Raw genomic sequence first — 21,813 nt, 5'->3', positions numbered from 1 at the left:
TCCTTGTGCACACTTAAGAGAGGGAGGCAAATGGCCCATTGTGGATATAAATGCAAGTGAAACTCTAAACCCATTAAACCTTTGAAAAGTTTGACCTATCTGCTCGAGTTAATAAATTACACCAAACCCATCAACTGCCCATCAGTCACCTCACAACACTGTGCAAAGATCAAATTCATTTATCTGGCATCATCAATATCTTAACTTACACATCCTGGAGACAAGTGATCTTTGAGACAAAGTGTATTGGAGAAAGAAGTTATGCCAAAAGTTTGGCTGGGAGTTCCTGCACTTGGTTTTGGCTTTCTTTCACGGACAATTCCCACAGCATGTTCCAACAGGATAGAAATTTGACAGGGCCTTAAAAAAAATCTCCTCTTCCATACACATAAATGAATGTTTTAACTAACAACAATCATGTTATCATTCTTAAATGAATCTCAATATAGAGAATGTACAGGTTTCTTAAAAAAAGGGGGGGGGGCAAGAAACCAGAAAATATAGCTCAGATCTCCCTAGATGCTTAGCAATCAATTGACACGTTTGCTGTATCATTCTACTTTTAACCTATCATGATATCAAAATAATGGCCACTGGATTATAAACTCATTGTATTTATATATGAATCTTCATGAACTTTATAGAGATTAAAAACCTGAACTGGTGATTCCTCCATCTCAGTGAGATGACCTGGAACATTTAAAAAACTCTTTCACATACTCAAGAGTACCAGCTGTTTTCAGTCTGTTTAGATATGAACACTTAATTTTCCATATTCTGAAAATGAATTTTATACTGGTATATATACTAAACATTTAAGTGTCATTGGAAGCTTTTTGAGGAATCCAATTTTCCTATTTATCTTTAAATAATTTTCATCAGGACTTATACACTTACACAAACCTAACTTTAGTTGGTTATTAATATGTTCCACAAACTAGTCAATTATGCTTTACATCCATTCTATTAAAAAAACGCTAAATTAGGAATCAATTCGTAGGTCAGTAGTTCTCAAACTATACATGCCTAGTGGAGTGATTTTTTTAAAAATACAAATTCCTAGGCCACACCATACAAATCGGAATAACCACGGGGGAGGGTTCTTAACGTACTTCTTCAATAAACACCCCACTGCATTTGATACAGCGTCTACAGAAACACTTGGAAAGCTGCTCGTATGCTGAAAAAAATGACTTGCAATTTCTATACTGAATACATCCAATCCGTGCCTAGGGCAGTTGTTGAGGAATAAAGCTAATTAGTCAAAATTTTTGTGCTTTACAAATCCTGACAACTGTACAATGAATGTTGCTTTCCGACATTAACTTCTCGTAGAGCATCAGGAATAAATCTAAGAGTATTAGAATTGCAATGCTCAGTATTCCAAAGTTGAAAGTAGAATAAATAATTTCTAAATTAATTTAACATTGTTTTTTGGAGAAAGTTTAGAGGACTTTGAAGTTCCTTAGAGCAATGTCTTGGTTTAAGAGGCCGTATATTACCTTGAAAGCTAATTTTAAAAAAACAAAACAGAAGACAACCTGTACTAGGATAAGACCTCTTAAGAGAAGGAGCCTCAGAACAGGGAACAAGATTTAAACAATGATAGGTAAATCATTTTCTAGACTTCCGGTGATTCTTGGCAGCAAGAGGTTGTGCTTCCAAAGAAAAAAATCATCATCCACAAAGTGACTAATTAATGCAGTGACTTATTACAAGTAAGAAGACCTAGTATTTGTCAAGATGGGCTGCAGCAGCTTACTGTGTATTTGCTCCCAAAAGACAAATGCAAACACACTGGCTTTTTGCTTTATTGTGTCTTTTTCCCAAAGTGGAATTGAACAATTTTCTGGATAATCTGATTAAATAAGACAGGGCCTCTCAATTGGCTTCCTTGGGCTTCAATTATTAGGCCAATATAGGATGAGATTTTATGATATCCAACACCTGAATTAAAACAAGTTATAATTTTCATGTCTTTTCTAACACAAGAAACTTTTGGCATCATGGTGATAAGTCTAAAACCATATAGGCTGGAAAAAACAGCCATAATCAGCTAAAGTCAAAACATTTTTGCCTCAGCTACAAGCATTGATATACCTGACACAGAGGACATTCAATAAATGTTGAACTAAACTCGTTTTTCTGGTCTTGAATTAGCCTCATGGCTATTCTTCATACTTAATTCCATATGTAAAGAAAAAAATCCAATTGTTAATCTTTTAGGGAAGTCTCCAGAAAGAATTAGTTGAAGATTTTTTTTTTTTTTAAACATACAGAAGAAAGCCAACAGATCTGTAAAAGGGAAGAAGAGGAACAATGATCTCAGGATTAATACAACCGAGTCAAATGCTCAGTTATTTCCCTCCCGATTGCTAGAATGATCTAGGGAAAAAAAAAAAATCACTGTAGATAAGTGATCATTGTAGATAAGTCAAACTATTTCATTGAAATGCTAGTCTTAACATAAAATGTGGGTTTTTTTCACTTCAAAAAAACACAAAACAAACAAAAAGAAAAGGTAAAATAAGACAAAACAGTTCAGTTTAATTTCAAACGTTAATATATTTTCTATTTTATATTGAACATATGCATCTGTAACCCCTCATTTGCAGCAACTAGCACATCCTCATAAAAGGGGCAAAATTTGTAAGATGCCTCTTAAAATAAATATTCTTCTTTATAAAATAATAAAACTTCAAATAAATATTCTTTACACTAAACAATATGTTGAAAAAATTAGAAAATAAAGGTTGAATTTTACTGTAACTGTACAATATACATGAAGTCCAAAGGGAAATCAGAGTCTTACAATAAAGGCTTTCTGTAAGGCAAAATACAATCTAAAAACATACTGATTGATTCACATTCTTCCGAATGTACAACATATTAGTATAATATTTTGTGACTGTGCCATATAGTACGGCACCACTTGTTTTTCACAGTTGCAAATATTATTGTATATACAAAAATATAGCACATTATCTCTGGAGAAAACAATGGAAAAAAAGTCATTTGCTAATTTACAAATTTTGCAAGTACTATTCACAAACAAAAACTTTGCCTAGGAGTGTCTGTTGCTTTAGCTTATGCAACACGTGGGTCCCCGGATTCTGTACCCCATACTCTGAGCTCCATTAGCTGAGTTCTAACAAGCATATCAGTTAAAATGGCACATGGACAAAAAGCATTTCACTGCAAACAGCAAAGGATATCCCAACCCTCTATGAACAGTGCCAAGATTATAACTGTTTAGTTGGTTGCATATGTGTTAAAAAAAAAAAGGAACAATCCTTATCACTGTCATATTCCTGATAAATGGTGCTATGTTGGTTTTTCAAAGTTCCTGGGTGGGACAGTGGGAACTTTGCAGCAAACTGTGTTTGAGTTTTTACAGCGGCATCCAGGCCTGTTAACCCGGTCATAACACCCCTGGCACAATTTAAGGCAACCCTTGGCTGGAAGGTAACACCATAAACAAGGCAAAAAAAGGGACATGACGCCCATGGCAGACCAACGTGTACAACAGTGAGACTGGCTGCAAGAACATGGGTTGTCAGCACAGTTGTCCTCGTCATCATTAGAACAGTGATAGAAGAGACCTTTCACACAGCACACACAAGTCCCATAGTCAATCACGTTTTGGGCTGAGCAAAGGCACTGCTTGTCGCAGATCCAGTCTGATGGCAGAGGCCTGGGGTAGGTGCACTCCTTACACTTGCACTTGCCACAGTCCTCACACCTGTAGGCATGCAGGCCCAAATCTTCCTTGCTCAGGGGCTTAAGCTCACCTGGCTTGAGCTCCGATTTGGGCTGCACACGGATTATCCCATCAGCAACAGGCCCCGAGGAGAAAGATGGTCCTAACAGTCTCTGTTCAGAGGAACTGCTGCTGGTACTTGTCCTTGTACTGCTCCGAGACCCCGAGCTGACTGTGCTGATGGACCTGGACAGAGGGGCTCGTGCAGAAGAATGGACCTGTGGGTGCTGGAGCCGGGGAGGCTGGCGGTGCTCGGGCAGACCGTGGAGCCTCTCATGTTTGTGCTGAGTGGAGGGGCGAGGAGCAGGCTTGAGCCCAGGTCTCGGGACCACAGTAGGCCCCTCTGTGTACTCATTGGTGTTTCGGATGGCTCTGATCTGATCCAGAGACAACACGTGTACCTGCTGGGTGAGGGCATCTCTGGGGTCGGGCTCCCCACGCTGCCTGCCAACGTCACGGGGTGCCTGCAGCAAGGACTGCGACCCGCTGCCACTCTGAGCTCTGGCCTCCATCAGGTCTGGGAAGTGTGGTCACTCCAGCGGGCTTAGAACACATCTGAATTCCTGCAGAAACCAAGAGGAAAGAGCTGGGTTTACACTCCAGGATACTTCCCACTCTCCGCCCACCTGAATTAACTCTTCACTTTCCACTCCCCCAGAGAAACAGGATTTGAAATGGAGTGGCGATGGAAGGGTATTAGAATAACCATATGATCCGATGCCATACCAAAAAGTAAAAATTATGACCGGGGACTGACAATTCTTTAATCTTGCGATGTGTAGTGACACAAAGCTAATCTTTGTCTCAATCACCTAAGTAATGACATCCTATTCAAATAAACCTAAAACTGCAAGGTTCAGGTTCAAGGTAAAGATTTCAAGAAAATAACGTTAGAACACATCTTTGCTGCCAACAGATGCGAAAGTTGAATACATTTTCAAAATCTGAGATAGGTTTAACTTTGTCGTGGTCATTTTTGCCTTAAACATCAATAAATGCAGCCTAGAAATTCTTGGTTCTTACTTTGTCTGCTTTTACATCAAATACCTGTAACTCTAATTTAGCCACAACCATGCAACTTTTTAGAAGACCATAGAATGAATGCGACTTGCCAAAAAGCAAATATTCGCCCCCCCCAGGAAGTTATAAATTTTACAACAGTCATGCATTATTAACTATAAAGTAGCAAAAGTTATAAATTAAAAACAAAGCCATTCAAATCCTGTTAGGTGCCAGGAACACAAGAACAACCAGCAACAAGAAGACAGGAACTTATTTTCAACTTCTCAACAACTTGTGGATCAAATATTTTACAGCTTGATAGCCTGAGAAGGCATCTTTAATTCTGTAGCTAAAAGACTGTTTTCCCTGTTTTAAAAATAAATTATGTCAAAAATCTTAATTGCTTTGCCCGTTTCCAAAAACTAAATAGTTCAGAACCTAAACTGGGGATAACAGGAAGTGTTTCAAAAATTCGTGTCACGTCTCAAATCTATCATTCTGACATGTAATCGCTTAAATTGCAATCCCTCTATAAATTTCAAAACTATCATCCCCTTTGCCAAGTCTACAGTGAACAAAAACGGGCAAGAGTGTGCTTTTATCCAGTCTTCGATTTTTATAAGAAAAACACAGGCAGGTGACACACCTCCCAATTCGGAACAAGGCAGAACTGGAAACCGGATCTCACTTCCAACTTCCAACAGAAAGGCAGACAAGACAACGTTGTCTTTGCTTTCACTCCGTTTATCGGCTCTATCTGCGTCCCAACACCGTCCCCAGCAGGTGGGACACAGTCGGAGCCCCAGGGGACTTTTCTCCGGGGAGACTGACACAGCCCAGGGGCCAAGCTGCCCTCCCGCTGCACACAATCCCAAGACTGACTAGAAGGGGGGGGGGGGGTGCGGGCGCCTCCGAAGGGGACGTGCCTGAAACGCTAGAGCACACTTCCCCCTCCCTACCTCCCGGCTAAAATATACTCCACCCCAGAGAACTGCCTTCCAGCTACAAGAGGGAGCCCACTCCACCCCCAGGCAGAGGTCACGCAGCCCACCGCAGGGCGTTCTGGCAAAGGCCCTCAGATGTCGGGCACAGGATTCAAGCTCTGACGCCGAAAGCCATGCCTTAGACACACCGCCCGGACAGAGGTCTAACCCACGCACACTGGGCGACTCCACCATGCACTGACCGAAGGGTCATTGCCTGCAACCTGCACACCCCATCTCCTTTTGGGTGGAGAGAAAAAGCGAAAGGAAAATTGCTTTTTAAAGGAAGGGCAATTCCCAGGGCCCCACTGCACAAGCCAGGCGTGCAGGACGCAGATCCCTGGGCTGGAAACTTTCCGCGAAGATTTGCTTGCAGTGGAAAGTAGCATCTTTGGGGGTTGGGGGGGAATTTTTTTTTTTCAAACAAAAATAATTGCTGTCCATTCCTAGCCTCCTTCGCAGTTCCCGCCGCCCACCCCCCATGCTTCCCCATTCCCCACCCCGAAAGTGCTTAGAAACCCCCATTAAGAACAGTGTGTGATCAGACTAAGGATTAAGGGGAAAGGACTTCAGCACAAGGGTGGGGCAAACACAGAAACCGCTTTGTAAAAACACACAATTTCCGAATTCAAGGCAGGAGCAGCAACAAAAAAGTAGATCAGCGAATCAAAGGAAATTAAAAAAAAACCACCCTCTTGCCACCTATTTTCAGGTAATGGAAAACGATCGCGACCGCTTGATGACTTTCTTCCTGTGCTAGGTCAGCCCAAGCTTCCAAAAATAAAAAAAGCGTGACCCAGGCCGACCACAGAGAACGGAAAAAAGAGAGAGCTGCACTTCCGAACCGCAGACGCGGCGCCCGGTAGGGCGACGCTTCCACCCGCACCGGCTCGCCTCTGTACCCGGCACCCTGCCCATTTTTCACCCGCGGGGTCTCGCTGCCCCCATGAGGCGAGCGACCCGCGCGCCCTCGGTCCCGCTGGCGCCCCTGCCTCGGGACAGTCTCACCCAGGACTTGCCTTCCCGGAGAAGAACAGGTTAGAAATGCGGGCGCCTACAACGGGGACCTGGAAAATACAAAGTGTTCCCCCTCCCTCTCCCGCTCTCAGCGCCGAATTCGCCGCCAATGCAGGGCCAGCAGCCGACCCGCGACAAGGAGTCCGCCACCCCAACCCCCCAGAGCGGGGGCGCGTGGGGTCCCGGGGCTGGGGACACCGTACCAGGCGCGCACTGCAGCCCCCGCCGAGGCAGGCCGAGCCCGGGGCAAGGCAGCTCCACAGGCAGCTCCCTGGATCCCCACGGGGAACCTGCGGGGTTAGAGAAAGGGAGGCCTGAGGAGAGACAGACCCCACTCCTGGTCCTGCTGCACCTACTCCATGTTGCCCACAACGCGCCGGCCAAGACGCCAGGAGGGGAAGAGCCAAACGTGCCTCACCGTGATCGCGGCTTTGCACCAACCCCTCTCCGTTGGATTCTCGTCTTCCAGCGATGTGCAAATAAAATCCAGTCCCGATGCAAACTTTTCGCCCCTTCTTTCCAAACTCTGCTTCAGTCCAAGTTCCGAGCAATCGGCGGGAGGAAAAAAGGAGAGGAAAATCCGGAGCCAAGTCCCCAGCCGATGAACACTCCGGGGTTCGGGGCTGGGGGCGACCCCCCTTCTAGAAACGCACGCGGAGTATTTCCTTTTTCTCAATGAACTGGAGGCCGAAGCGCCAACGGTTAGTCTCTTTTCCTGGTAGACGAGCGAAGGAGAAAAAGAAAACCGCCTTAGAGAAAATCTAAAGCCAGATGGCCAAGTCGTGCGGCCCCGGCCGCGTCGCAGCGGAGGCGGCGCGGGGGCACGGGCCGGGCCGGGCGGGCGCGGGGGCCTGGGCGCTGCGCGCTCCGCCGGCCCCTCTCCTCCGCTCGCGCTGCGCCGCGCGGCTCTCAGCGGTGCAGACTGGGCGTTGTGGAGGCGCGGCGGCGAGGCCGAGGCGGGGGTGGTGGGTGCGGAGGAGGAGGTGGAGGAGGAGGAGGAGGAGGGTCTGGGGCCCGGCCGGGGGGGCTCGCCGTTGGCCTGCGCCCTCGCCTTTCCGGAGGCAGGGAGCTCTGCGGCGGCCGCGGCAGCAGTAAATGGCGTCATGTGGATCCGAGGCGGAACAGAGCAGTTGTTGTCCCAGAGGATATATCGCATCCGGTCCCAGCTCATTGGCTCCGCGGGGCTACATTCACTCACACTTCAGCGCCCGCCAGCGCTCCGAGCCGCAGGAGGCATTCAAAAGGGCAACCGCGCCGCCCCGCGCGTCCCGGGGCCGGTCCTGCCGCCCGGGCGCCGTCACGCGGGGCGCCCGCGGGGCCGGGCTGGGCACGGCGGGGTCAGTTTATCTAGTTTCAAGGAAACACTGACCTTAAGGTTTCCCCAGAGGCCATGAGGACGAGCCTTAGGCTCGGACTGACTTATGGAACTTTCTCCTTGCCATTGGGAAAAGGGAATGAACATTGAAAACTAATCCGGGCCACGCAGTGTTAGCATTAAAACAAGTTGTAGGTTTTAAGAGTTTATTCGGAATCCATTTCAAGCCCACCTCTCCCCTTTTCTGTTCCCCCTCGAGGGGGCGACGGGGAGAGGAGAGGGGGGAGGGGAAGGGGAGCGGGAAGTGAGGTGGGAGGGCTATTGGTTTATTCTTTGTCTACTGGATTAACCCGATTATACACCAGGCACCAGCACAAACCGCCTCCCCCACCTCAGAGCCGTGTACGAGAGGAACGGAATGCAGATTCGGGTTTCAAGTACTTTATGCTCTGACCGAGATTTGCGTTTGATTGTGTCGCTCTGTAGTTTTTAGTTTAATATTAGATTTTTTTTTTAAAGGAGAGTTAGCTATAGATGGAGGTTTTTTGAGGATCTATTTTGTTTGACTCAATAGCTGAAGGAAATTCTACAGTCTATGCCTTTTTAAAATTAGTTAATAACACATACACGATAACTCAAGGTCGACATGACGGCTTCTGAAATGGTAGGGGGCTCACTGTTTCACTGCAGATTTCCTTCACTTAACCAGAAGTCATCCTTCATTTCTGACTCCCCCTTGTCACCTAGAACATTTCCGAAAAAGCTCCTATTGTACGCTTTGAAAGCGGTCTGCATTTTCCCACTTAAAAAAGTAGAAATATAAAGATAGAAAATGCATAGATATGCACTGCTCTGACTGCCGTTCATTTACTAAGAAACGTGCTTGCACGTGGGAGCAACGGTGGGAAATTACCCCCCCCCACTCCTGATATTGGATTCTAATAATTTACAGAATGTTTTTACTTTACAGGGAAGTACGGTCAAATCTCCCGAATAGCACCTGCCCTCGTGCGGGGTTAGAGTTCTCGAAATAGTGCTTGATTCCCCGGGTCCAGCTCCAGCTCACATCCGTTTGCAGCTGCCCTGGCAGTCGCTGCCTTCCCTCGAGCTCTAGCTCTAGAATGTCCCGGGCGCGCTCCCCGCCGCGCTGCGCTCTCGTCCTGCCTTCTCCATGTTTCTCTAGGGCTCTCCCCACTCGCCCTGGGTTTGGAACAAGAGATGGCAGGGGAAGTGGCATGCGTTATTTCCGGGTGCTGGCCTACGTCCCCCACCCCCCACCCCCCACCCCTCGGTGCGGGTGGACGAGGCTGCGTCGGCCCGCTCCGCCGTGTCCCCAGGGCTGAGGGCATGGGACGACCGGGCCTCCACGGCCCGGGCAGCTCGCCCAAAGCCCAAGTCTTTTAAGCCTCGGGGTGAACGTAGGCGCTGCTGCGCTTATGGGTCATCTGGCCACCAGGGGGCGCCTGTTCGGCGCCGGGCTGGGACTGGGGCTGGTGCTGCGGCTGGGGCTGGGGCCAGTGCAATCTTCTTACCTAGTACTGGACGGGGGCAGGGGAGGGAGGTTGCGGTCTAAATCGTGTATTAGGTCGGCTGCTTCAAAATGAATAAGAAACAGATAGCTTTTCGTACCATCTCCTGGGATACCTTCCGTGTGGAATACGAGATGAGGTACCCAGGTTTGAAAGAACTCTAGCTTTTACCAATAGGAAGGAGTTGGGGGCCAAAACCAAGTTGCGCAAGGCTGGTGGGGAACTCGCTGCCCCTTTGAGGGCAACAGGTCTCTAGCGGAGCAGGTGGAAAACACGCCTTCTCTTCGTGTTCTCAAACCCCTGCGCCCAATGACTGTTCCTTAGGAGACACTTGTGCCCATGCTACTCTCCCAGCGCTGCAGGAATGTTGCAAAGACATGCTGTTTTGGATCAAAGCATAAACTGGAATTAAATTAGGAGCTTCTGGCTAGTCAGAGCACCTTATATTTTATCGAGTCAGTAGGGTGGAACCTAGGAATTTCTATTTATCTTTCATGAGCTAGAAAGAATCCCATGTAACCTAGCTCTCCCTTCCTTCCCCCACAGCCTGGAAAAACACTTAACCTATAACTTAAGCACAAGGTAAGAACAAGAACCTGTTGCACTCTTCCTCTTTATTATTTATTTTATTTAGTGAAATTATTATTTTTTTCAGATGTAATGTGTACAACAATATATTATGCTCCAAAATTTACTTAGTGAATTATAATCCCAGAGAGGAATGATGTTTGTGTGTCTGCATGTGCGTATACACACTTAATGAAGTGTTTGGTGCAGCTCTTGCAATGTGTACCCAAATTAATAGTCATATTGCATTCCAAAATTGTAACTGGGATTCATTCTGGAAGCTACTTCAGAATTATGAAAAAAACGTTATGTAAAACTTCACAGTGAAGCCCCATTTTCAAAGGTGTTGTGCTAAGTTCTAGGGAGGCAGCCCTGATGTGTGAGCAGGCATTGCCATTTGCCCAATGTTGAAAAATACCACCTCCATGGAAACTCGTGCTGTACCCATACTCACTCCTAGGTTCTCAGGTTGCGCCAAGTAACATGCTTTCGGAGTCCCAGCTGTTGAACAGGACTGTGTGTCATACATTTAGGATCTCATCCCTGCACTCATTTTATCTTCTGCACTCATTTATTTGGATTTACTTCATTTTATAAACATAATTATCCTCAATTTCTTTTTTTTAATGGGGCCGTGTATAAGCCTTTGTGAAGTTTGCCTCCTCTAATTTTTGGTAGAAGGCATCAATAGAGACAGTGTAGACATGCTTCTTTACCAGTAGGTATGTTGGCTGAGTTAAGTCAGAATTCCAAGTTTGCTTTTCCTCATCTAAGCTTCTGAGTCATGCCGTCATCATGGGAGAGCATAGCTTTAAACAATTCTAGTTCCACTTTCTTTGTGAGATTGACCAAACCACTTGGCCTTACTGGTTCAGACCCAGTTTTGATAACCAAAGAGAAATCTTGCAGTGATATGATGTGTTTTTGAGACAAAGAAGACTTAATAGTTATTGATTGCTTGGTTGTTTTGTTAATTTTACAACCAAGGCAATTTATTTATGTATTCACACTTAAAACTGGCCCAGAACACAATAGTGTATACTGCTTCCAAGAGTAACTAACAATTGAGGTCTTTCAACCATCATTTCTCCTCACATCCCAAATGCAATAGAAAACTTAATTTATGCATGGTCTCTTCTAGGGGGGACCTTCCTAAATTAAAGGGCTTTGCAATAATGGACCTTTTGATTTGGTGGCCATGGTTGTGGTCACTGAATTTTTGAATTGCTTTGATTTTCCAAATTCTATTGATACTGCCTCTAGGAGGGGTTGGGAGTAGCTACACTAAAAGTTGCAAAGGAATTCAAAATAGACTGCTAGAGTTCTTAACTAAAATGCCTGAAGAACTGGAAACAGCTTATCTCTGCATCTAACCTTCTTTGATGATGGAGAAAGATCCAGAGTTATCCCAGGGTAAGAGGAGTGGTCTTGATGATTTGACTTTGAACTGGAGGCTCCTGTGAGTCTTGTCTTTTTCAGAGATCTTATTTTCAACCTGAATCCACCTGGTGGCTTGTACTGGATAATTGATCTTCCTGTTAGATCCATGCACGTTACTAATACAATTTATGTAAAGTCAGATGTGGACCGAAGTTCTCTAACAAGGCAAAACAGAACTTCTTTGCTGCCAACATGATTTTTTCTCATTATATTGTGGCAGGTTTTTTCTGTCGGTGTCCGTGGTTCTTGGTCACACTGCTTTGAAGAATGAAGAGGTAGACCAGACAGTGGTGGTCAGGAAAGGTGGGCAGCCAAGCTAGGTTTATTAAGTGATAGCAAAGTGATAGTACAAAGTTCCCAAGGATGGAGGGGTTGCCACAGGAGTTTCTAAGTCTAGGGTTTTTTCTTTTTTCTTTTTTTAAAGATTTATTTATTTGACAGGAGCACAAACAGGGGGCAATTGGGAGAGGGAGAAGCAGGCTCCCCGCTGAGTAGGGAGCCCAATGTGGAGCTCGATCCTAGGACCCCGGCATCATGACCTGAGCCAAAGGCAGAGGCTTAACCAACTGAGCTACCCAGGCGTCCCTAAATCTAGGGGTTTTTATGGGCTTGTGGGCAGGCTGTTTCAATCTGATTAACCCTCCCTGCACCTGTCATCCAATCAGATTTTTGTCACCTATCTATCTTGTGGGAAAGGGTGGAGGGCTCCTTCCAGGACTGTGTAAAATCCTTTTCAGGGTGGTTTCCTGTTCGGGGGGGGGGGGGGTCTTGTCCCTGCCTGCCTGCCTTCCAATTATCCTTCATCAATATTGCTAATATATTTGTCCCTTGAACTCAAGATTAAGGTTTTTCCTTTGTAGGACTGGTGTGTGCAAAGAAATTCTAATCAGTGAAAACACTGCATTGTTGCTTTGCCTTTACTTGAATAGCCTGAGGTTTATTTGTTTTTCTGTTTGTTTTTAACATTTGATCCACATTGTTCAGGAATGTTTTTAACCCAATGCTAAAGCTTGGGTTATAAGCTTATAAGTGAAAATCATAAATTAAAATGAGTGTTTGGATATTACTGTCCAAGCCTAATACCAGTAGGAAGATTTTAAACTCTGAATAAATAGGAGGTTTGGGTTTTATACTTTTCGTTATGTGGGCACTTGATCCAAAGAGCACAGGAAGTTCAACTTGTTTTTTAAGGAAGATGTAGTCAAACAGATTCCACTAAAGTCATTCTGATGGTCCAGATGCCACAATATGGAGGATGCTAGCAAGCCCTGACTTAATTTCAGTTAACAAGTCAAATCTAAAAATGTTTAATTCGGTAAATGGAATAAGAGTGCATGCAAATTTAATTTGTTTGTTTCTTTGGACAGGAAATGTTTTAAAGTTACAGGGAATTGTGAATCATTTGAAAATATTGTGGCGTTATATAAAACTGCTTTTCTATACACACTCTGTGTTGAGTGTGATTCTTCAAAAGGATAGACTGTGCCAAGGATCCGGGGAGTATATATTGGAACTTCCATGTACTTCTTTCTTTGTTATGGGCCTGAAACCGAAATAGAAAGATTCTTTTTTTTTTTTTTAAAGATTTTATTTGTTTATTCGACAGAGATAGAGACAGCCAGCGAGAGAGGGAACACAAGCAGGGGGAGTGGGAGAGGAAGAAGCAGGCTCATAGCGGAGGAGCCTGATGTGGGACTCGATCCCATAACGCCGGGATCACGCCCTGAGCTGAAGGCAGACGCTTAACCGTTGTGCCACCCGGGCACCCCCGAAATAGAAAGATTCTTGACCTTCTCAATCTTAAAAAAAGAAAACACACACTCTGATTTTTGTAAACCTTAGACGTTCTATAGCGCTTTTCAATGAATGAATGAAATTAATGAATGTAACTAAAATAAGTAAATACTTTTTTGTCTTAATTTTGTAACAGCAAATTAAGAGTTTTTGAATTTTTTTTAATGACAGAATTTAAGAGTCATTGCATTAGCCTGAAAATTATTATTGTGTTTTGACTAATTATCAGGAAGTGACTGAAACAAGTTTGTTAAGGCCATGACTTTTAATCACCGAGATAGTAAATATTATAGTTAAAGAATAAGTCTTTATGAAAGTATTACATAATAGGAAGGAAGGTTGTAGGAAACACCTATTCTTAAACTATTTAATAAAGCGATTAATAAACAGGCTGATGATGGGTAGCTAGAAAGTATAGGTGAAAGTAACCTCATGAATTTTTTACTTTGAAAAGTGCATTTGGCAAAAGTATGATTATATTAATAATTAAAATTAAGTATTAATCTGTAATTTCAAGTTAAGAAGTTAGCACTAGGGGATGCCTGGGTGGCTCAGTCAGTTAAGCGTATGCCTTTGGCTCAGGTCATGATCCCAGAGTCCTGGGATCCAGTTCCCTTGGCTTCTTGCTCAGCGGGAAGCCTGCTTCTCCCTCTGCCAGCCCTCACCTGCTTGTGCTCTCTCTCTCTGAGACAAATAAATAAATAAAATCTTAAAAAAAAGAAAAAAGAAAAAAAAGAAGTTAGCACTGAGGCGCTGGGCTGGCTCAGTCGTCAAGGCATATGACTCTTGATCTCGGGGTTGTGAGTTTGAGCCTCATGTTGGGTGTGGAGATTATTTAAAAATAAATAAATTCGTAAACTTCAAAAAAAAGAAGTTAGCACTTTGCTAACTTTCGAGAGCACATTTTTTTTTAAATGATTTTTTATTATATTATCTTTGTCACCATACAGTACATCCCCGGTTTCCGATATAAAGTTTGATGATTCATTAGTTGCATATAACATGCACCATGCAATACGTGCCCTCCTTACCACCCATCACCAGCCTATCCCATTCCCCCACCCCCCTCCCCTCTGAGGCCCTCAGTTTGTTTCTCATAGTCCATAGTCTCTCATGTTTCATTCCCCCTTCTGACTACCCCCCCTTCTTTATCCCTTTCTTCCCCTACCGATCATCGTATTTCTTATGTTCCATAGATGAGAGAAATCATATGATATTTGTCTTTCTCTGCTTGACTTATTTCACTTAGCATTATCTCCTCCAGTGCCGTCCACGTTGCAGCAAATGTTGAGAATTCATTCTTTCTGATAGCTGAGTAATATTCCATTGTATATATGGACCACAACTTCTTAATCCAGTCATCTGTTGAAGGGCATCTCGGCTCCTTCCACGATTTAGCTATTGTGGACAATGCTGCTATGAACATTGGGGTGCATATGGCCCTTCTCTTCACTACGTCTGTATCTTTGGGGGTAAATACCCAGTAGTGCAATGGCTGGGTCATAGGGTAGCTCAATTTTTAACTTTTTAAGGGACCTCCACACTGTTTTCCAGAGTGGCTGTACCAACTTGCATTCCCACCAACAATGTAGGAGGGATCCCCTTTCTCCACATCCTCTCCAACAATTGTTGTTTCTTGCCTTGTCTATTTTTGCCATTCTAACTGGCGTAAGGTGGTATCTCAGTGTGGTTTTGATTTGAATTTCCCTGATGGCTAATGATTTTGAACATTTTTTCATGTGTCTGTTAGCCATTTGTATGTCTTCATTGGAAAAGTGTCTGTTCATTTCTTCTGCCCATTTTTTGATTTGTTTATTTGTTTTGAGAACACATTTTAAACACAGTTGCAAGAGAGCCACCAATTATTGAACAATTTGACTTTCATGTTCTATGTGAAAATCTCCTTGCCATTTTAAGAAATATTCTTCTCACCTGGTTTGCCATCAGGTAAAGACATACTTGCATTATACCCTAAGAGATACTAAAATCACGTATTTGAAAATTAGAAATTAAATCTTCAAAATTATGAATCTTTTTTTTTAAACTGTAATTCCTAAAAGAAAATGATACTGCAGGTTGAAATCTCAAATATCCTTGTAGATTCTGGAGGCTTTGGGAGTTCATTGGATTTGGTCTAGGCCATTTTGGGCAACACTGATCACTATCCCCTAATGCTTAAATTCCACCCTGGCTTCTCATTACTCCTAGGATAAAGATCCAAGTCCTTAACCCAACTTCAAGGTCCTACTGTCCAGCCCCATTCCCATCTCAGCCTCCTAGTATACCACATTCATCTGCTGTCTGCCTCATAGCTGTAAGTACTACCTTTTAATTGCTCCAAAGTACATCTCTCCTGCCACAGGGCCTTTGTATATGCTATCCCCCCCCCATTCACTTTTCTGGCCTTTCCCATATTAATTCCTACTACTCTTCCATATATACCAGTTGTCTTGTTTCCAGGGAAGCTTTTCTGACCTCTCTGAGTAAGTCAAATCTCCCTTTTCTTTTCCTGACCTTCTCTGTTACAAACATACATGTGATTAGATGATTGATTAATAACTTTCCCCTTCACTGTATTCTAAGCTCCATGAGATCTGGAATCCAAGTAGATTTTGCTTACTGTTTTACCCACAGCACTAAAGGGCCTGTTGCAATTAAGGAACTTAAACATTATTTTTAAATGTAATGAGTGAATGAATGAAGAATGAAGGGGATAATTAACTTTCATTCCCATCTGTAAAGGGGTTGCTGGGAGGACTGGATGATATGAAGTATCTAGAAAGCTTAACATTTGGGGCCCTCTTAATAAGTCACCATGATCATTTCAGTTAACTTGAGTTTGGTAGTTTATTTGATAAAATTAGCTGTTTTGCCTCCATATTTTCAAAAAGTTTTAAAATCAATAAGCACAATTTGCTTTATTTTATGTATCTTATTGTTTGCACTTATGTGGAAATAAGAATCTGGGTTTAGGACAAGTTTTAATGACTGTATTTAGCTATATTCAGCTATTAATCATACCTCTATAGAAGCCTTAACCTTACATTGATTTCTTGTTTTCAAGTATGACCTCCTGAAAGTAGGTAAAGCACTTTAGGGAAGAAGGGACCTATTTAGCTGGTGTGGTTGTTTCTGACTGGAATGTGTACTCATTGAATTCCCTGTTCAAGAAATCTGCAGGCTTGAGAAATGTGAGTTCCTTCTTATTTGAGATTGGCTTCAACGTTTGGGCTCTTGTAACTGTAAATTTGGGGGATGCAGCCTTGTGTCTGAAATGGTACTGAAGCTCCATCTCTTACTTGGAGGAAGATGTATGTTCACTTACATTAACTGCTGTGGGCAGTGGTATGTGTCGTACTCTAGGATGCTATGATATTTCACTGTCCTAAATTCTTTAGATTATTGTGATTGTAAAGGTGAATTTGCACAGGACTCAAAATGATAACAATCCAACATAGTTCTTAGGTTTAGAGTCTTGCACTATATAACAAGTCCTAGTCTACAGCATTCTGGGAACTCAAGTAGATATCAAGTACTCTCTCTTACTGAATATCAGCAAGTACATATCAGGTACTCTTATTTAATATTAACATAGTGTGGCCTTCTGGGAGCCGAATTTCTGTCTTCATGGCCCAGGCCTGGGACCTGCTGGCTCCATCACTTTGCTCAATGGGTCTGAGATATGAACCAGCTGGTTTCGACAGCAAGAAGCTGATGATTTAAATGAGGAGATGAGGCAGGTAGCCATGAAGATACCAGAAAGCCATTCGAGGGAATCTGCTAAGCCAGTTTTCAGCTGGGTACTCTTGATGCTTGCAGGTGTATTGACCCAGTGGAGGTAATCCTAGCAAGGCTCATGAAGGAGGCAGTCTCTGAGCAAGGCCGTGGGCTAGTCCGTCTCTTTGGGCCCCAGGTTCCAGGTATGCTGTTTTCTTGTTTTGGGCAGTACACATTTTATGTGTTTTATTAAGAAGTAACATTTCTCAGGGTACCTGGGTGGCTCAGTGGGTTAAGTGTCTGACTGCAGCTCAGGTCACGATCTCAGGGTCCTGGAATATTTGCCCCATATTGGGCTCCCTGCTCAGCAGGGAGTCTGCTTCTCTCTCTGCCCCTCCCCCAGCTCATGCTCTCTCTCTTTCTCTCTCTTTCAAATGAATAAATAAAATCTTAAAAAAAAAAAAAGAAACAGCATTTCTCTGAATATATACTGAGAGTGTGGGTGGGAAAGGCCCTTGTGTTTGTAGTACTGTAACTTTATACTGGAGTTCAGCTAAGACAGTTCTAGGTAGAAGGTGAAATATTTTAATGCACTAAAGAATCCTATAAGTATATTCAAGACATCATAGGGGCATTTCAAACTCAGGCAGGACCAGGTTTTTGGCAAAAAATGATCGTCTTCATGTATTTAGCATGCTTTTCTCAAGAACTTGATAGAATTTTAAAATAAGTTGTTTATATGCTTTACCTTCTTGACCACTGTTCCGGTTATTAGTGGATCATGATACTTCTGAAATTTAAGATAATACCAAATATCCTGAACCCATGGTACTTAGGGGGCAAAAGGCATCTTCCGTGTGGTGGTCACAGCATTACAGCTCAGCAAGTGTCATAAATCAGATCAGCTGGGATTGGGAAGGATTGAGTGTACTTCAGTAATAGAGTGGAGATTTTACCCAAAATCTCTAGTATATTTTGATGACCACTCTCCATCAAATCCCACTTATGGTTAATAGCTGATGAATATTTACTTTAAAAAATCCTTTATAGAAGTGTGAAGTAAGCTTTATCCAAGACCTAACATATAGTTAGCCACACTCAATTGGAAAGTTGTTATATATATATTTTCAAGTAGTAAGGGTCCTTGTTTTGTTTTCAAAATCAGTGGTTCTCAGCCCTGGCTGCATATTAAAATTTTACTGGGAGATTAAAAAAAAAAAAATCAGATGATAAGATCTTTTACATAGAACCTGATTCAGGTTGATTTCGGAGAGGGGACTTTTATAAATTTTCCAATCTTCTACTGCCTTAGTTTCCTTCCCCATAGTGGTAATAAAAAGTGGGGATAAAAATATTCCTATGTCCAAGCATCATTTTGAGGATTAAATGAATAATGCATGTAGAGTGTTAGAAGAAGTCTGACTTATAATAATGCTTCAATAAATGAAAGTCATTGTATTATTATAATGAAACCATAATGGAGATCCATAGCTCACTGAGAACAAGAACAGAAAATGGAATGGACATCAAAGTATAGATAGATGAAGATGCTAGAACAGGTTCATACCTGCTTGCAAGAGCTGATCATGGATATCTCTTCTCATCTCTACACTTAGTGACATTAGGTTTGAAAATCAGCCAAGGTGGGTATATTTACAACACAGAAATCACCAAATGCTAAAATCAAGGCTTTCTTTTCTTTTCTTTTTTGTACCCCAGAGATCTAGTTATTAACATTTATATCCACATGAGGGGGCCAACACAGTTGACAAGGAAGTCTGGAGTGAAAAACAAAATATACAAACTTCATGGTTTGGCCTGGACGTGGTCCTGGGTAATCATGGCATCTGTCATTCATGGTCCTACGGTCTGACTTTTGGGTCCCAGGGGTGCTAAATCAAAGACCACGGTGGTCTTTGCCTGGTTTTGAATCTAGAATCATTAGAATGCAATTGAACTCTTAATTAATCATTAATTCTGGGTTTTGAAGGAAATTATTTAAACCTGTTCTCAAAAACCTAAGGATTTGAACTCATAGAAACAGAGAGTAGAATGGTGGTTGCCAGAGGCTAGGGGATGGAGAAAATGGGAAGAGATTGGTCAAAGGGTACAAACTTTTAGTTATAGGGTGAATAAGTTCTCAGGATCTAATATACAGCATGATGACTATAGTTAATAAAAGTGTATGGTGTACTTGAAATTTGCTTAGAGAGTAAATCTTCAGTGTTTTCACCAAAAAGAAAGAAAGAAAGAAAGAAAGAAAGAAAGAAAGAAAAGAAAAGAAAAGAAAAGAAAAGAAAAGAAAAGAAAAGAAAAGAAAAGAAAAAGAAAAAAAAAAACCAGAAGCCACGTGAGGTGATGGACATGTTAATTAACTTTGTTGTGGGAATCATTTCACAATGTATACATACATCAAATCATCACGTTGTATACTTTAAATATATTACAACTTTTTCAATTATACCTCAATAAAGTTGGGGGAAAAACCACTAAGGATTTGCAGGGTATGCCAGGGGGCAGAGGAAGCCACAAGATAAACACGGTGCATCTATTTCAGTTCACTTAGATTCTTAAGACACAAGCAGCTAATAATGACGATGACGATGGTGATGATGGTGAGGGTGACGATGATGATGAAATCCCACTTGAGCCCTACTTGAGGTTAGTTTTGGAACACTCCAGGGGCATGTTTAAAGTCCTTTGCCTTTGTTGGGCACTCAAGTGGAAATAGTTGGAAAGTATTGCAAAGTACTGGAATGTCTGTGCGCCTCAGTTTCCTTATTGATCAGAATAGGATGGGTGTCAGAATGAAATGAGATAATGGACTATAACCTCATGGTGGTTGTAGTTAGTTCCTCAGTTTTAAAGAATATTTGTTGGGTCAGTTTGTGACCTACGAACTTAGGATAAGTTCAGCACCCAGCCCAGAGTCTGAACTTTGTCTTCCGGCCTTAGTATTCCTCAAGACCACTACTCTTAAGAGACCAGTAGAGCTAGATAGACCTAAAGAGTCTCCCTGCCTGAAAATCTATTTGTGCTGATTTTCACATAAATCAGCATTTGTTATTGTTCAATTTTACCTTTATTTGACTTGCTTTAACAAAAGAGACATAGTAAACATTTTCTAATAATGACTGAAACATTCTTCACTTAGGAAATTAAACTGGTTTTGTAAAAAGCAGCTTGCATCATTCTGCTACTTCGTAATAGATTTAAAATGTGCAACATTGTTATTTTGGATTATTTCCCATGAATCTATGTATAAAATCATGCATATAAAAATGTCAGTGTGATTCTTTTAATTTCTTAATAAAAAAACCAAACCACAATTTTATTATTGTAGTAAGAAAAATAAATCTCATAATAGTTATACAGTTAAATTCAACTAGAAATTTACATTTTTACAATTTCTCCTCATGGGAAGCAGCAGGTATGTAAAATTATTACATATTGTGTTTATGCTGCTTGTACATAAAAATGAGTAGAACCCCCCGAAAGTAAGCTCTTTGGAGCCCAGACTTGATTGCCAGGCTGAATACCCTTGGAAAACAAACTCTCTTTGTCTGAACATATGAAAGGTACCAAAAGAGAGTGAAAACCAGTTTTACTTTTTTTTTTTTTTTTAACTTTTTGTTTTTGTAGGAGGACCAGCAGTGGAAGAAAAGATCACTTCCTCCGTAGACACTTTATGGGTTTCGGATTCTGTAAACTCTGCCATGTAACTTGACCCCAAAGCTAATGAAATCCTGTTAGATTTTCCCTGTCCTCCTTCCTGCTTCCACCTTTTCGATTGTCTCACCTTTTAAAAACTTGATTTCTATTTGTATATACGTGCGATCCTCATGCCATTGTTTGGCTTTTTACCCAGGCACTTTTCACCTACATCCTCTCCTTCCCTCATTTGGCAGCCAGTTGGGCTTCTTCCTGCCTTGAATACCGCATTCCCTAGTTATTCAAGCTCAGTCATTAGCACCCTGTCCCCCTACTAAAATTATGAATGAAAAGCCTTGTTGTTCTTTACAAATAACTCAGGCTTCCTCAGTCAGTCAAATTCGAATGGAAGTGACTGCCAGACAAAGGGGCGGGATGATGGACAGTCCTCACAGCAAGTCATCAATGCCCACAGGAAGTTTTTTAAGCCACAATATAGGTAGAGAGAGTTGGGCGTTCCCGGAGGACCAGCCTGCAGAAGGGGGCTGGGAGCGGGGTCCTCTTTGTGTCTGTTTGGATCTTAAGAAAAAATGTCCGCAAGACGCAGAGACAACAACATACAGAGTCAGTTTTGCCCTCACAAGAACGTAAAAATCCTTCCATGGAGACATCTACCTTGCAATCGTTCTGGTTTTGAGCTGACACACACAGACAAAAGTGAAGGCACCAACCATTTACTGGGTTTTGAATGCCGCTCGGTGCCAAAGTGGGTTACAGACTCGGAGCTGCACACCTCCCTGCTGAGAAGTTGCATTGTCTTGGGTCCCTTTTTCACAACAGGGGAAAAGGTAATTGACAGGCTGATTGTTTGGCCGGGACCCCTGCTGTTTTAAAATCCTGGAAGGCCCCAGTCACACGTTGTCAATAATAGCTGTCGGAGGTGCAGAGTGAAGAAGGACTGTTCAGGAAACAGTTTGAGCCCTTCAAGTGGACAGGCCTCAGTGACTTTTCTTGCACTCTGGCCGCCACAAGCAGCTC

General features: G+C 42.7%; 1 protein-coding gene and 1 pseudogene across 1 annotated transcript; one reads left to right on the top strand and one right to left on the bottom strand.

The window, feature by feature from the left end:
• Nucleotides 1-2,522: 2,522 nt before the first annotated feature.
• SPRY2 (sprouty RTK signaling antagonist 2) lies at nt 2,523-7,319 on the bottom strand. Its single transcript, XM_045811064.2, has 2 exons — nt 7,181-7,319; nt 2,523-4,323 (listed from the first exon to the last, which is right to left on the bottom strand). Exon 2 carries the CDS (start codon nt 4,270-4,272, stop codon nt 3,325-3,327), a length of 948 nt encoding a protein of 315 aa, XP_045667020.2. The 5' UTR covers nt 4,273-4,323; nt 7,181-7,319; the 3' UTR covers nt 2,523-3,324.
• On the top strand, nt 6,872-8,113 carry LOC148109340 (uncharacterized; annotated as a pseudogene).
• Nucleotides 8,114-21,813: the final 13,700 nt, after the last annotated feature.

The sequence above is a fragment of the Ursus americanus genome, chromosome 10 (assembly GCF_024610735.1).
Source record: "Ursus americanus isolate L20-20 chromosome 10, mUrsAme1.1.p, whole genome shotgun sequence".
NCBI lineage: Eukaryota > Metazoa > Chordata > Mammalia > Carnivora > Ursidae > Ursus > Ursus americanus.
The sequence above is the reverse complement of the archived record's forward strand: the minus strand, read 5'-3'. Positions and strand labels throughout refer to the sequence as shown.

Excerpts from the sequence above, each read along its gene's own strand:
- SPRY2 (XM_045811064.2), bottom strand. The coding sequence starts at position 4,272 with ATGGAGGCCAGAGCTCAGAGTGGCAGCGGGTCGCAGTCCTTGCTGCAG.